This window comes from Hydra viridissima, unplaced genomic scaffold (genome assembly GCF_058129835.1).
Source record: "Hydra viridissima isolate aposymbiotic clone 2 unplaced genomic scaffold, HvirCarnegie_v1 scaffold_12, whole genome shotgun sequence".
NCBI classification, from domain to species: domain Eukaryota; kingdom Metazoa; phylum Cnidaria; class Hydrozoa; order Anthoathecata; family Hydridae; genus Hydra; species Hydra viridissima.
The window spans coordinates 9,606,467-9,622,171 of record NW_028324311.1 but is presented as its reverse complement, the minus strand read 5'-3'; the positions used below and the strand labels follow the sequence as shown (position 1 = coordinate 9,622,171).

At 29.3% G+C, this 15,705-nt stretch overlaps 1 protein-coding gene across 4 annotated transcripts; it reads right to left on the bottom strand.

Moving 5' to 3' along the window:
• Positions 1-3,553: 3,553 nt before the first annotated feature.
• On the bottom strand, positions 3,554-14,174 carry LOC145194438 (2-aminoethanethiol dioxygenase-like). Of its 4 annotated transcripts, none has more exons than XM_090068855.1 (11): positions 13,450-14,025; positions 12,863-13,001; positions 12,490-12,677; positions 12,279-12,332; positions 8,585-8,613; positions 8,332-8,434; positions 7,998-8,046; positions 7,655-7,711; positions 5,307-5,365; positions 5,109-5,163; positions 3,554-4,058 (listed from the first exon to the last, which is right to left on the bottom strand). In XM_090068855.1, the coding sequence occupies exons 2-11, from the start codon at positions 12,977-12,979 to the stop codon at positions 4,050-4,052; spliced, it is 720 nt and encodes a 239-aa protein (XP_089924981.1). In that variant the 5' UTR covers positions 12,980-13,001; positions 13,450-14,025; the 3' UTR covers positions 3,554-4,049. The 4 variants fall into 4 exon arrangements, with proteins under 4 accessions (XP_089924981.1, XP_089924978.1, XP_089924980.1 ...); XM_090068852.1 differs by lacking the exon at positions 3,554-4,058 and adding an exon at positions 4,128-4,301 and having other exon boundaries at positions 13,450-14,174; XM_090068854.1 differs by lacking the exon at positions 3,554-4,058 and adding an exon at positions 4,128-4,301 and having other exon boundaries at positions 13,454-14,040.
• Positions 14,175-15,705: the final 1,531 nt, after the last annotated feature.

The following is a 15,705-nucleotide window of genomic DNA, read 5'->3' as shown; positions in this document are numbered from 1 at the left end:
GATGTTGAACCACTTGTATCTAAATCGGAATCGTTCCTTGTCTCTTGTCTAGTGACTTCAGGTTGTTTTTACAATTGTAAAGTTTCTTGATGTAGAGATTTTGCCGGTCTCTGGGGCAATTTCCTGATGCTCGAGAGGGGTTGTTAACGTGACATCTTTAACAACTTGAGCAAAATGTACTTGACCAGAAGTCCTTAAACTCATTTGAGCAGCATATGTCAATTCTTCTGTAGAAAAAGTAGAACGTAGTTCTTGAGTCTTTCGCCTCTTTGATCTATCACTAGATGAAGCAAAGGATTGCGAAGGTCGCCCACATATTCCTTTTTTATTATCATTCTTCACAATCTTCTAATTTGTTGTGCATTCAGTATTGGATAATTTTGAAAATTGTACGGTGCCCTTCAATCATTCTTCATTTTTTTTCACAAAAAAAAATCTTCCCATCTTCCTGCTGCTCTCCATCTCGATCGAAAATTTGCAAATAACCGTGATAATGACATTTCATCCTCGCCTACTTGTATCACATGTTCCGTTTTTTTGAAAATTGCATCTGCCAAAACATCAATGATGAATTAATATTCATTTTTTAAACTGTCTTTCACCTTAAAGAATATATCTTTTCATGACAATTCCATATTTGAAGATTTGGAAGACAGTTATAACGGCTGAGAGTTCTTTGAGGACTATTTTATAAAATTTTGAGATTATCATAAAACGGAACGAGAAGTAACTTGTAAAGCATATATTTAAAATAATAAATTATTGTATTAAAATGCAATTAGTGCCATTAAATAATGTTAATTCACTAATTTCCATGACCATTTTCAGACATTAATCTATTAACATAGATTAATGTCGCACCACGCATTCCTCCATAAAAACTAGTCTCACTATTAAAATGGCACTCAATGGCAGCCAGTTTTTTTATATGTTATATTTAACACTACACACTATCAATTCCTTGTCGAAAGAAGGTGGATAACCGCGGTTAAATTTTTAAAACGACATTAGAAAATCGATTTCAGATAAAAAAATTTACAGTTTTTTTTGTTTACTTGTCGCGCGATTTAAACATTAAAAAAATTACAATTAGCAATAACAGTGCATAACGATATATTCTACATGCCTCCAGAAAGTGATTCCATTTTGCCGAATTCCAATTGAAATAGTTTCTTCAGTTTAACAGCACTTTAAAACAGGCAAGAACTTTTCGACGAGTCCACTTGTTTAGTGCGTACCGAACGGAGGCTAAATGTCAACTGATGTCCAGGCCAGCCTAGAGCAGGTATTTACGTGCCCTGTTCTGAATTTTGTTCTAGGACTATCTGTAAACAAGATCTGAACGTAAAAGGACGAAAATATAAAACTCAAAAATTTGACTTTTGGTCACGAAATCGGGATTTCGTCCCACTGTGCGCCGCCCGCATCATGTGAAAATGTTGGTGTGAAAGAGAACGTTAGTATGGCAACAGAAGAAATAAAGGGATAATCATATATTTAAAGAAATGTAGAGTAAACACAAGTATTGGAAGATCATATCTTTTATAAAAAGGTTTATTTACAACTGTCGGAATAAAGAAAAAATAACAGGACCACTGAAAGCCGAAGAGATAATAGAAGCGGAGTTGATGAAACTTAAGTTACTACAAGAAGCTGTTGCAATAAAGTCCGATGTGGAACTTAAACAGGATGAAAAACAGCTTTGGAGATGTCACGGAAAAGTCTCTGGGTATAATCCAATATTTATACCAAAAGGTTTTCAACTAACTCTAAGGATTATGGAGCATCATCACGCGAAAACGTTACACGGGGGAGTAGGAGATACAATGAGTAGCATAAGAGAAAGATTTTTGATATCAAGTTTGAGAGTTGCCGTAAAAAAGGTCATTCGTCAATGCAATCTATGTAAAAGATATATAGTGAAATCGCTGTTACCGCCAACGAGAGCAATGTTACCACGCTTTAGAACTGAAGATATCGAACCGTTTACGGTTATAGGGGTTGATTTTGCCTGTCCGCTAAAGTATAAAGCGGCAGAAAAGTTGGTTGAAAAATGTTATGTTGCACTGTTTACATGCACATGTACAAGAGCTGTCTACCTTAGACTTTGTCATGATCTATCGGCAGGAGAATTTCAGAGAATTTTAAAGGAGTTTGTTGCAAGAAAAGGACCACCATAAATGATGATTAGTGATAACGCAAAGACATTTGTGGCAACAGGGAAGTGGTTACTAACACTTAAGAAGGATGAAAATCTCGCAAACTATCTTGCTACGACAGCTATAAAATGGAGGTTCAATTTTCAAGAGCGCCGAGGTGGGGAGGTTTGAAAGATTAATTGGAATAATAAAGAAAAATTTGTCAAAAACAATCGGTAAGGGCATCCTAAGTTTCTTTGAATTGGAAGAAGTATTGTTGGATGTGGAATGCGCTATGAACATTAGGCCACTTTGTTACCAAAGTTACCAATTCGATAATCAAGTACTGACGCCAAATGTATTAATGAGGGGGAGACTTGCAGTTTTGCTTGCAGATTTCGATTTAATAACAAGGGACGATTGCGCACTACGGAGAGTCAAGTTTGTGAAAAATTGTAAGGATCACTTAAGGAAAAGATGGATGAACGAGTACGTGCACGCAATGGAAGAACGACAACAAGCAAGGGAAAAGAGAGGCAACGTGAAACTCCCAGGTGTCGGAAGTATGGTGCTCATTAAAGACGATGTGAAAGACAAGGGACTTCTCAACATCGGTCGAATTGAAAACAACATTAATGGGAAAGATGGAGTTATTAGTGGTATTAAAATACGACTTGGAAATGGTTATGTAATTGAACGACCAATTCAGTTGGTGTGTGACTTGGAAATGGATTGTGGGGCAGAAAGCGGAATCGAATCGGACGAGAATTTGGAAACCAGTCGAATTTTCAAAAAACAGAGCCGAAGAGCATACCTTGAAAAGGTATCCTCTTCGGCTCTGTTTTTTGAAAAATCGGCTTTATTTTTTGAAAAATTTCTAAAATATGTTTTTTTCTCAATTTTTAGCCATTTACTTTTACCCCAGTTCACTCTGTGGAAAGTGTTTATTTTGCTTCTTAAAATGTATATTAACACCATTAAACCCGCTTCCTTATCGCACCCTAAAAAGTAATCAAGGACCAAATCGTATATGTATTCTTGGGCAACTATGGCCAGTATACTGCTGTAAATTACATTTAATAGTTAAAAGTCTTCAACTTTAGCCCTTTTGCAAAGTCCCCAAGTTCCTCCCCATTTTAAATAGAGGACGACCAAGAAGTATATATTCTGATATTCCACGTTTATTTAACATGTTTAATTTAAATTCCATTATTCAAAATTCATTTTTGTGTAAAACATTGACTGGGACTGGTGTCTATCGCTTTATATCAAAATCGCGTATAAAAACTGAAAAATATTTTGATTATTTTGCTCTTTACAAGTAAACACATGTGAAATTAATTCTCGTTTAAGCTTCACAAAAAAAAAAAAAAAAAAAAAAAAAAAAAAAAAAAAAAAAAAAAAAAAGGGTAAAGTTTCGTGAAAACAGAAGTTTTATTAAAGATCAGTAACGCGAACACCCACACGAAAGTAATTACTCTTTTTGACTGAAGTTTTGAACGTACATTATTGTATCACACAGTATTGCTTGCAATATAAAATTACTTGGAAGATAATTTTGCCCGATTCCAATCCATATTCTGTACCATTTCAGACTTTACTTTGTCAACCAACCTCCTATTTCAATTTAACAAAATTTCTAATTTTTTTTTTTTAAATATAGTTCCATTATTTTTCAGTATTTTCTGAAAACTTGATTGTCTAAAACATTGTAAAACGTATGGTAATCAAAAGAGAAAAATGTTGTTCTCTGGATTGCAGCATCTGGCCACTTTTAATCTTATTGTGAAGGCAATTTAAAAAATAAGCTTGTATTTAGAAACAATGGGTCAACAAAAAAAGTTTTCTTCTACCAGCTGAGCTGTTACTGCTGAGCTGAGAGCCAGGAGCTGTTACTTTTATTTTCAGGACTCAAATTTTCTAAATATAAATAGTAGCAGGATTGGAAAACTCTGCTAAACAAAAAAAGAACAGAAAAAAATGGGCTAATTTCCTTAACAATAATTTATTTATTCTGCAGTGTTCGTAGCAGCAAATTAAAAATAATTTTTAGATAAAAAATAACAAGTAATATTTTTCATATAAAAGGGTTGGAAAGTTTGATTCGGAGCCAGAAGTGACCGTAATCTAAAACTTCACATTAAACGTCGGTCCAGTGTATTCCTTATAAAAAATTAAGATGCCGTATGTTAAAAGGTTTACCAAAAGTAAAAATTAAAAATATCATAAAGGGTCAATTATTATATTATTTGTATGAAACACTAACATTAACACAGCTTAAGTTAGCAACGTGAAACACTTGAATTCCAGCTTCACTTGGATGAAAATACCAAAAGTTTACGGATCCAATTAAAAACTTTAAAAATGTAAGAATAAGTAAATATAGAATGCTTAAGAGATGTTTGGTGTGAATGGGCTAAAGCATAGGACGGATGAAATATAACTGACGAAAGTCAGGGGAAAAAAAGTAATGGATGCAGTGTTTCTCTGATTGTTTTTTTTTTCTACTTAAGCATACGCATAAAGATTAAACAATGGTTTTATTTTCTATCAAAGCATAACCATAAAGATAAAACATCTCATAAATAAAAAAAGATTTTTTAAGTAAAGTTTAATAATTTTATTGTAAAATAGGTAAATTTTAGGCTTTAACAAACTACACCCCAAAAATTTGTCTGTTTATATTTCTGGCTATCAAGCTGTAAATGTTTTAACTAAAGTTACATTATTTTATGCATGGTAAAAGCTTCATAAATACAATGGAGATCATGATACATTTGCTTAACTAGTTTTGTCATGACTATTGTTAGAAAATATTTTAATAAACTCATTGAGTGAGCAAGTTGTTTGAATGTTACTAAACATATTACAACACACACTATGTTACTAAACATATTACAACACACACTTTTTTAAAGATTTTATCTAAATGGAAAAAGCAATATCTCATAAAAGAATCTTTTTGCTCACCAATGTATTGCAGTAGTAGTCCAATGGGGTTGGAACTTCTGTTAGCCATGTTAAACTGAAAAATCAAAAGCTTTATTAAAATTATTCTGGTAATAATTACAAGTAGTAACTGAATATTAAAATTGTTATGGCAGTAATGATGAAGGGGAACAATAATTAATATAATGATAAGAACAACTGAAAATAAAAAAAACAAACTTGAAATTTTCTTCTAAGTTTAGCTTTTCATTTAATTCTTTTAACTTTTCGTTTTCTACCTAAAAAGATGTACTATAAATTATATATACCAAACATACACACACACACACACACACACACACACACAAATATATGAAATATAATATGAAGTATGCATAAATTTAAAGAATAAGAACAAAATAAAATAATATAATAAAACAATACAATAACGTTATCTTAGTTATCACATTTATTGACATTGACAATCAGTTTTATTTTTCGAAGATCATATTCTGCTTTAAAGTCTTATTAATTTAATAGATATATTGACCAGTTATTTTCATTAAAAAAAATTTGCATTCCTTAAAGACAAGAAAACATCTTGGTTTAGAAAAATAATAAAAATATATACAAAATATGTAAATGTGTAAATATGTAAACTTTTACTTTTACTTTCAATCTTTTCTAAATCTTTTCTACTTTACCTAACTTTTCTACTTACCTAATTTTTGTTTCATTTTTTTTTTGATTGATATTTCCAAAGCTATTTTTCAAAACTCTGCTAACAATCCTGTTTGTATTTTTTACAGAAACTCAAAACAGTTTACAAAAGGTTAAAGAGCCTTTTTTATTTAACTGTTTTTACAGAAACTCAAAACAGTTTACAAAATGTTAAAGAGCCTTTTTTATTTAACTGTTTTTACAGAAACTCAAAACAGTTTACAAAATGTTAAAGAGCCTTTTTTATTTAACTGTTTTTACAGAAACTCAAAACAGTTTACAAAATGTTAAAGAGCCTTTTTTATTTAACTGTTTTTACAGAAACTCAAAACAGTTTACAAAATGTTAAAGAGCTTTTTTATTTAACTGTTTTTTATTTAACTGTTTTTACAGAAACTCAAAACAGTTTACAAAATGTTAAAGAGCCTTTTTTATTTAACTGTTTTTTATTTAACTGTTTTTACAGAAACTCAAAACAGTTTACAAAATGTTAAAGAGCCTTTTTTATTTAACTGTTTTTACAGAAACTCAAAACAGTTTACAAAATGTTAAAGAGCCTTTTTTATTTAACTGTTTTTTTTTTAACTGTTTTTTTTTTATTTTTAACTGTTTTTACAGAAATTTTTTTTTGCTTTTGATGTTTTTTCTGAGTTTTTTCTGAGTTTTTTTATTTTTTGATTTCATTCAAATGATTATTTTAATCATCATTTCAATTCTCGTTTTGAACATATTCCAAAGAAATTGACACTTATGCATCATTGGTAAAGATTTCATTTCATGTTTTATTAACAAATACCTTGAACTGAAGTTCTTTTTTTCTCAAGTTTTTCTGCACAACTTTCTGTTGAAAATATTTCAGCTTTAGTCTTTTATTTCAATGAACATTTTTAATTTGTTTTTTTGAACTTAAATAGAATAAAACATCACTTTTTAGCACCACTTTTTATTAAATGTCTTAATTATCTGGATGACCTATTAAATATCTCTTTATTAGATGATACAAATTCTTTTTTCATTCTTTTTTTTTTGTGTGTTTCAATTATATTGTGTTGTTTAACTTTTTTTAAATTTTCTCACATTCTGCTTTCATACATTCTGTATTTATACATTTTATACACATACATTCATACATATGCTCTAAAATTCTGCTTCATACATTTGCTAAAATTGATAAATGTAACTCTAAGTTAGGAAAATTATAAAATTTCTGAAATAATTGCAAGAGAACAGTTTCAGAGTTGGTTAACTGATGAAGTTTTGCAGCCAATATAAAGAATTCCTCTCAAGATCCATGGTTACAGAAGAACATCATAGATGTATTGACTTGTCTTTTCATCACAAAACAGCACATAATTCATATTGCAAGCATGATTTTACTGCTTTATTTGGATCTCTAGGTTTAACAAATTATTATATTAAAAAATATCTTGATATGCTGCCTTAAATATATAATACTCTAGAGTGAATTTTCTGAGGTTGCACTGAGAGAAAGATTTCAGTAACTTGAATGTGTTGATTTTGCCATGGTTAGCTTTACATTGAAAAGTTGTTTACACAATCATGTTCCTCAATATTTCTAAAATACAGCATTGATTCAGAAAAAATTAGGTTTAGCGTAGTTTATAAAGAATATTTAAATGCTATAGTTACCACTTAATTAAAAGAAATTTTAATTTTTAGATCTTAAGAAAAAATTGAATTTTAAGAATTTCACAACTATAGTTAGATAATCAAATGATAAACTAATTTACTTTTCATAATTGTTACATTATAGTTTTGTCATTGTGAAAAGGTATTGTAAAAGCATGTTTTGTTTAGAAGTACACCATAGTGATTCAAATAATTAAAACAAAAATTTAAAGTGGTACCTCAGGATGTTCTGAAGTTGTTAGTTCTCTGAAATAATGGCAATCAGTTTTGTATTCCTAAACAAAGTTAACTAGTTATCAAAATTTGTTAAAAGAGAAAACTATACACACTGCCAACTTAGTTTACTTCCTTTGAAAACAAGAGTAAAATTTGTAGAACAGCTATAAAGTTTGCTAAAAAAAATATTCTTTTTTACACAAAAAGATTTAAAATATGGAAATGTTTAAAAACATGAATCCTTGAACCAAGCACAAAAAATGGATTTAGTTGATGTTTAACAACATTAACAAATAATGGAAAATTTTTTTTAAAAAATACAAATATATATGCAAAAATTTCTACCCTTGTCCTGTATGGCGGTGCTAGAATATCAAAGAATGCAGCAGGTCCGCTAAAATATAACAATTAATGCTTAAATGAAAATACAGCTTATAGGCTGATTGTTTTATTCATTTGCTCTCGCAGACACTTTTGAGAATTTTTATGAAATATAAAACATAATATACAGATTCTAACGCATCTATAGATTCTTAACATTTTTTTATCATCATTTAATTTCTGATTTGTTTTTAGAATAAAAATTATGATTATTTATATGATAATTAGTAACAATAATCAATTTTAGAATTATGATACGTAAAAGGTTAGGAATTTATGGTTTATTTTGGGTGCTCACTCTGTAGCTTTCATAGAATGATAGGTTTCTATCATTGGTAAAAAAAATTGGCAACTTGTATCTGCAGTCAGTATTTTTTCTGGAACTCGCTTAACTTGAACATCTGAAAGAAATATAAACATAAACTTGAGTAAAAAAATTAACTAAAACTAAAGTTAAAGAGAATTAATAATTAAAAATAATAAACATTGATTATAACAATAGTTAAATATTTATAATAACATAAAGTAGAGAAATAGTAATCTTCGCTCACACTTTGCAGTCCCTCTTGTCATGAAATTTCTAAATTAAATCTCAAAAAAATCAAATTTCTAAAAAATAAATTATAAATTTTTTAATCTACATCATTAAAATTGTTAAAAAAAACAACCAAAAAACATCTGGAAGATAACAAATTAACATTTAAATTAACACCTGGAAAAAAATTACTAATGATTTAAAGGTTAGCAGAAAAAAAAAACTTTTTTTTTCCTTTTTTTTTTTTTGCTCTTTTTGTACTGATTTATGTAATATAATTTATATGATTTTTAAACATTATTCTTTCTTATTCTAAGGTAAGCTGTCACCACATGTTGAAGGACATGGCTGCAGGTGACAACCACCCCCAAAACAAAACTTACAAGCACATTATACAGATTGTTAATTAGGGAATAACATGATTAGCAATATTTATTCTTGTACTTTAAAATTTTTTTATAATTGCTACCATTAATTTAAAAAACATAACTTTTTTAAAAATTTAAAAACAAAAGAACTCTTTTTGATACCAAAATATAAAAAGTATATAAATTATCAAACTTATTGCTCTCATTTTCTTTTGGTAACTTACCAACTAATTTACCTATTGTGTAAATAAATGTAACTACAGTGTCTCAAAAAATCTGACCAAACAAGTTTTTCCCAAAAAAAATTTTTACACTCTAAATTATACTAAAAACAATCAATTACTTTGTTTGTCAAATTGAATTCTATTGGGCTATTCCCAATTATGTTATTTAGTGTTCATATTTTTTGATTCATGCTTCAGTTGGTTTATTATTTGTTCTAAAAGAGACTTAGTATTGAATAGGCTTGTAAAAAAATTATCCGACCAAGCGATATTTAGGTAAGTTTAATTAATTTTATGTGAAATTTGTTGAAATATTTTAGCAAACTTTTATACAATTAATAAAATTGTATAACAAAAAACTGTTTTTTTGTAGTAAAAAAAAAGTTTTTGTATAAAAAAAAGGTTTCATGTTTTTTTAAGTAAAATGGTTGGAGGTAAATGTCACTGGACTGTTTCTCAGAGAAATTTAGCTGTCGATCTTGTCAATCAGGGTAAAACCTATCGTCAGGTGCAACAAGAGACTGGAATTCCTCATAATACAGAATCCGACATAATGAAGAAGTATAATTTAATCGGAATAACAGCCACAAAAGAAGGGCAGGGTTGCAAAAAAAAAGACTTATAATTGTTTTGAAAGAAACTTAATTATACAAGTCAAGAAAAATCGCTTCATTTCTGCTCAAAAACTGGCTGAGCAAGCTGAAGAAAATTATGGAATCAAATTATCCCATCAGAAAATCAGAAATCGTATCCAAGACCAGGGATTTCAAGGACGACTTGTGCGTAATAAACCATATTTGTGTAAGAAACACAGGAAAAGAAGATTGGAGTTTGCTAAGAAGTTCAAAAACATGCCATTAAGTTTCTGGAAAAAGATCCCATGGAGCGACGAATGGAAATTCAACTTAAAGTCATCTGATGGAGCCCAAACAGTCGGAGAAAAGCCGGAGAAGACTACAAATTAAGCTGCGTGAGAGGAACTGTCAAGTATGGTGGCAGTAACATGATGGTATGGGGTTCAATGGCTTAGAAGGGTGTCAGAAAACTCCAATTTATTGATACTATAATGGATCAGGTGCAATAGAGAAACATATTAAAGCAAAATTTGAAGTCATCTGCTTGAAAACTTTGGCTAGGATCTGATTTTACATTTTAGCAAGATAACGATCCCAAGCATAGTGCCATTAAAACCAAGGAGTGGTTTGCTGAAAATAATGTTGAGGTCTTGGAATAACCCGCATAATCACCGGACCTTAATCCTATTGAACATTTGTGGGAAATTTTAAACCAAAAAATTGGAGATCGTTCATTTTCCAAAAAAAATAACCTCAAAGTGGCAATTGAAGAAGCCTGGGAAAAGATTTAACCAGAAGAAACAAAATCTTTAGTCGAATCAATACCTAGACATCTAGAAGCTGTAATCAAAGCAAAGGGAGGCCCAACAAAGTATTAAAATAATTGTTTTGTTATATAATAATTAATTATAAAACAAATAATTTATTTGGTCGAATATTTTTTTGACAATAAAAAAAGGACCTAAGTTCCTTTATTTTAAGACTGAAAACTTTGTGATTTATATTTTACATTAAAATAAACAAAATCTATTTAAAAACATGTTCTTTTATTTTTATTCATCTTCGGTTTACCAAAAAAGTCTAAATTTATGAAAATACAGCACTTTTTTTAGGAAAAATATTTTTTTAAATGTTTGGTTTAAGACACTCTATATAGACTGCACACAATATACACATTAAAAGTCCCTTGTGTAAGGTGCATTAAGTGTTTCTTGTTTAAAATACCTCTTTAAAAAAGGTTTGTGTTATCAATACCTTTTAATTGGGAATACCAGACAACAACTTTTTTAATATGTATTTCAATAATATGTAATTTAATATGTAACTCAATATCATTATAATAACAAAATAATTTGATGAATTAATACATTTTAGTCTAATTAAGTGAAAACTGAGTTAACCTGTGAAAGAGAAAAAACTCACAAAAATTAGTAATTGCTAAAGTTACTCTACTAAATTTTGTCTAATATCGTCTTTTTAAATGCCAGCAACTTATTCTTGCATAGTAACAGTAGACCAATATAGTCTTTTTTTGATTTGTTGTATTAAATTCAAAAAGAGACAACTGTTGGTATAAGCTCTCTAAACAGTTCTTTAAGTTCTACAGTAATTGATCCAAACATTAGTTATGCAACCTATGGTTACACCATACTTATGCTTAGGAGTAGTTGTTTTTGTGATTGGTACAAATGCAGGCACAGCCAATATAAAGCTTGCAGATCTTGCCTTTTTTTTCATACTAGCTGATATTCCATCATTCTCAATTTTTTTCTTTTTTTCCCCAACATTTCTCTACTACAATTTTTTTGTTTACTTAATGCAAATTGTGAACTAACTTTCATCAAAATTGTAAACTTCTGTGTCCAAAAAATACTAATTTCCATGACTTATAGTATTCTATACAACTACTCTTCTTGTCCAGCAGTCAATACTGGCCATTACCCAAAACTAGTCTCAGGCTTCTAATCATTTAAATTTATAATTAAGCTTACTCTTAGTATTATAAAGTATTTGCTGTCTTTTTCTTTGAAAAAAAAAAAAAGTTTTTTTTTTCATGTTTGTGTAATGATTAGCAAAAGGAGTTATCTTGAAAGTGAAGGGTGATACTAAAACATGTTTAAAAAAAACACGTCATAAATAATATGAAAAACCAAACAGAAGTTAAGCATAAACCTCACATGTTCATAAAACCCCATTAAGAAATAAAGCCATGAAAAAAAAAGATAATAAAATTGAAGATGTTTGGGACTTCATGACCAACATTTAGTTATGAGTGGACATAACTGATTTTCTATAAAATAAAAATAAAATAAAAAAAAATGTAATTTATAGTTCTTTTTATGAGATTTTCATTTTGTTTTTACTTAAGCTAATTTTTTTTTTTAATGTTAATTTACATATTTTTTATTTAAAGAAAAGCCAAATAGTTTCAGAAAAATTAAAATAAACTTAAGAAACACTTTTATTTAAAAGATAAAATGAAACAGTACTTTAGAAAAATAAATAAATACAATACTTAGGTGATGGAAATATAATTTTGAAACCTGGACTGCAAACCTTCAAAAGAAGTTAGTTTTAATGATCCATAGAGAACTTTGCTAAAAAGAAATTAGACTTTCTTTATAATGGAGATTTAATAACACAGACTTAAAGATGATTTGAAAATAAAGATTTAAAGATAAAGATCTGAGAAAAAGAGAAGAACAATCTTCTCAAAAGCATTTGATTTGAAAGACAAAAATGTACTTAATTTACCATATCCCATTCATCCCAGGATGATCATGCAATGGAATAGCCATACCTGGATGCAAAATAAAAACACCCATTGTGAAGTTTTTGCCTTCATAAATATTAACATGAGTAACAGGAGCTTGTGGATAAATTGCAAGTGCATCCTTGGCATCTGCTTTTAATCCAAGATCAGGTGCTGTAAGATTTTCAACCTGAAAAGATTATACACCATCATCACAATGATAACCATTATCACAATGATGTTGACTATCATTATCAGTCAGTGTGTCATAATTTCAAACAAATATACCAGTTAAATGCTGTGCTGGTTCTTTATTTTATAATATTAAACAATAAGAAAAAACAAAAAAAAAATAAATAAATAAATAAATAATACTAATGCAATAAGATTCTCTAAATTTTCAATATGTTGAGCCCAATGATAAGAGCCAGAATGACCATTTTGAAATGTAAATGCTGCTTGTCTAGCAATTCTTTGAATAAGTGTTGCCATTTAAGTAGACTTCATTTTGGTTCTAAAGCATATGCAGAACTGTTTAGTAGATACTATTTAAATGTCTTCTTAGGTGTTATGAAAAAATATAGCATGGCTCGTTAGATTACACAGAATAAGCCATTATAGTTCTTATAGACTAATTATAGTTTCATAAAATTAGATAATATAGAATAAATTTCTCATAAATTGCCCAACCCATGCCTCTATAAAATAACTTTTTTAATTAGTAGTACAGATAGCATGATCTTCTTAGATTCCACAGAAAAGACTTTTTAGATCATAAAAACAAATGCCTAAGAATAAAATTTTTGGCATTAGAATCATTTGTTCAGCTTTACTCTCCTCATGAGCCTTGAAACAACTTCACATTACAATAATTCATGAAACATTTGACTGTATATCACTTTTTTATAAAATAACTATAACTTTTTATAAGATATATAAGTACAAGTATCATTATGTAGTACCTACACTTATTTTTCCTAATCTTCTTAGTCTTTTTGTTTACTGAATTTGACTGGTGATTGAGTCTGAACAAAATTTTTTAAAGTATTTAAAATTAAAAAAATAATATCTTTATCATTACTTCTCACTCTTTTATTAATAAGTAAACTTTTACAAGTAAGTGAACTAGCAGCTACCTACTAAACTAGCAGCTACCTACTTAACTAAAAATATTTGCTAAGGTACTAAAAATATTTGCTAAGATACTAAAAATATTTGCTAAGGTACAAAAATGTTAATGATTGGGTAGGCATCAGTTTATTTGGGAGGAATGCACTAATTATTTTCGTTTCGTTATTATATCTAAGATCATGTTGATTGTCCAATAAAAATTGTTTTCATTTTTTGAATACATTTAATGGAGATATTACGATATATTTCATTTCTTACTATATTACAGAATCGTTATTTTCTTTCTTATTTTAAATTTTTAAGGAGAATATTTATGATGTGTTGGAGATTTTCTGTATGAATATCAATTACACCCCAATTTACGGGACCCATTTCTTTCCAGTCTACACGGGGCATGTTTTGGACTCATTTGGCCGGCGCACAGTGGGACAAAATCCCGATTTCGTGGCCAAAATTCCCAAATTACATACACGAGGGTCTTCGAGGTCGCTGATTACGAATCTGAGGTCAGATTTAAGAAATTCAAAACGGAGGCTCCAATATGGCGGCCAAAACTGTTCATACGTTGAAAATATGAAATCTAATGTAGTTTGGTTTTCGAGGTCATTGCTTATGATTCACGAGTTAAATTAGAGCAAAAACATTGTAAAATTATTTCCAAAATTACGCTATTGATAAAAAAAACAGAAATTTGTAATTTTAGTTTTATTATTTTTTTTAAATTGGTAAAAGATGAAGTCACATATATGTAAAAAAATTGTTTATTTTATCCTAGTAACAAAAACACGTGTAGTAACAAAAACACGTCATATTCATCAATGTTTGAATCATTCGATTCGGAATCTGATGTTGAACCACTTGTATCTAAATCGGAATCGTTCCTTGTCTCTTGTCTAGTGACTTCAGGTTGTTTTTACAATTGTAAAGTTTCTTGATGTAGAGATTTTGCCGGTCTCTGGGGCAATTTCCTGATGCTCGAGAGGGGTTGTTAACGTGACATCTTTAACAACTTGAGCAAAATGTACTTGACCAGAAGTCCTTAAACTCATTTGAGCAGCATATGTCAATTCTTCTGTAGAAAAAGTAGAACGTAGTTCTTGAGTCTTTCGCCTCTTTGATCTATCACTAGATGAAGCAAAGGATTGCGAAGGTCGCCCACATATTCCTTTTTTATTATCATTCTTCACAATCTTCTAATTTGTTGTGCATTCAGTATTGGATAATTTTGAAAATTGTACGGTGCCCTTCAATCATTCTTCATTTTTTTTCACAAAAAAAAATCTTCCCATCTTCCTGCTGCTCTCCATCTCGATCGAAAATTTGCAAATAACCGTGATAATGACATTTCATCCTCGCCTACTTGTATCACATGTTCCGTTTTTTTGAAAATTGCATCTGCCAAAACATCAATGATGAATTAATATTCATTTTTTAAACTGTCTTTCACCTTAAAGAATATATCTTTTCATGACAATTCCATATTTGAAGATTTGGAAGACAGTTATAACGGCTGAGAGTTCTTTGAGGACTATTTTATAAAATTTTGAGATTATCATAAAACGGAACGAGAAGTAACTTGTAAAGCATATATTTAAAATAATAAATTATTGTATTAAAATGCAATTAGTGCCATTAAATAATGTTAATTCACTAATTTCCATGACCATTTTCAGACATTAATCTATTAACATAGATTAATGTCGCACCACGCATTCCTCCATAAAAACTAGTCTCACTATTAAAATGGCACTCAATGGCAGCCAGTTTTTTTATATGTTATATTTAACACTACACACTATCAATTCCTTGTCGAAAGAAGGTGGATAACCGCGGTTAAATTTTTAAAACGACATTAGAAAATCGATTTCAGATAAAAAAATTTACAGTTTTTTTTGTTTACTTGTCGCGCGATTTAAACATTAAAAAAATTACAATTAGCAATAACAGTGCATAACGATATATTCTACATGCCTCCAGAAAGTGATTCCATTTTGCCGAATTCCAATTGAAATAGTTTCTTCAGTTTAACAGCACTTTAAAACAGGCAAGAACTTTTCGACGAGTCCACTTGTTTAGTGCGTACCGAA

Excerpts from the sequence above, each read along its gene's own strand:
- LOC145194438 (XM_090068852.1), bottom strand. The coding sequence starts at position 12,979 with ATGGCAACACTTATTCAAAGAATTGCTAGACAAGCAGCATTTACATTT. Across the intron at positions 7,712-7,997 it reads CACCGCCATACAGGACAAGG|GAATACAAAACTGATTGCCA; the intron begins GTAGAAATTTTT and ends AACTTTGTTTAG. Across the intron at positions 5,164-5,306 it reads AACTTAGAAGAAAATTTCAA|TTTAACATGGCTAACAGAAG; the intron begins GTTTGTTTTTTT and ends TTGATTTTTCAG.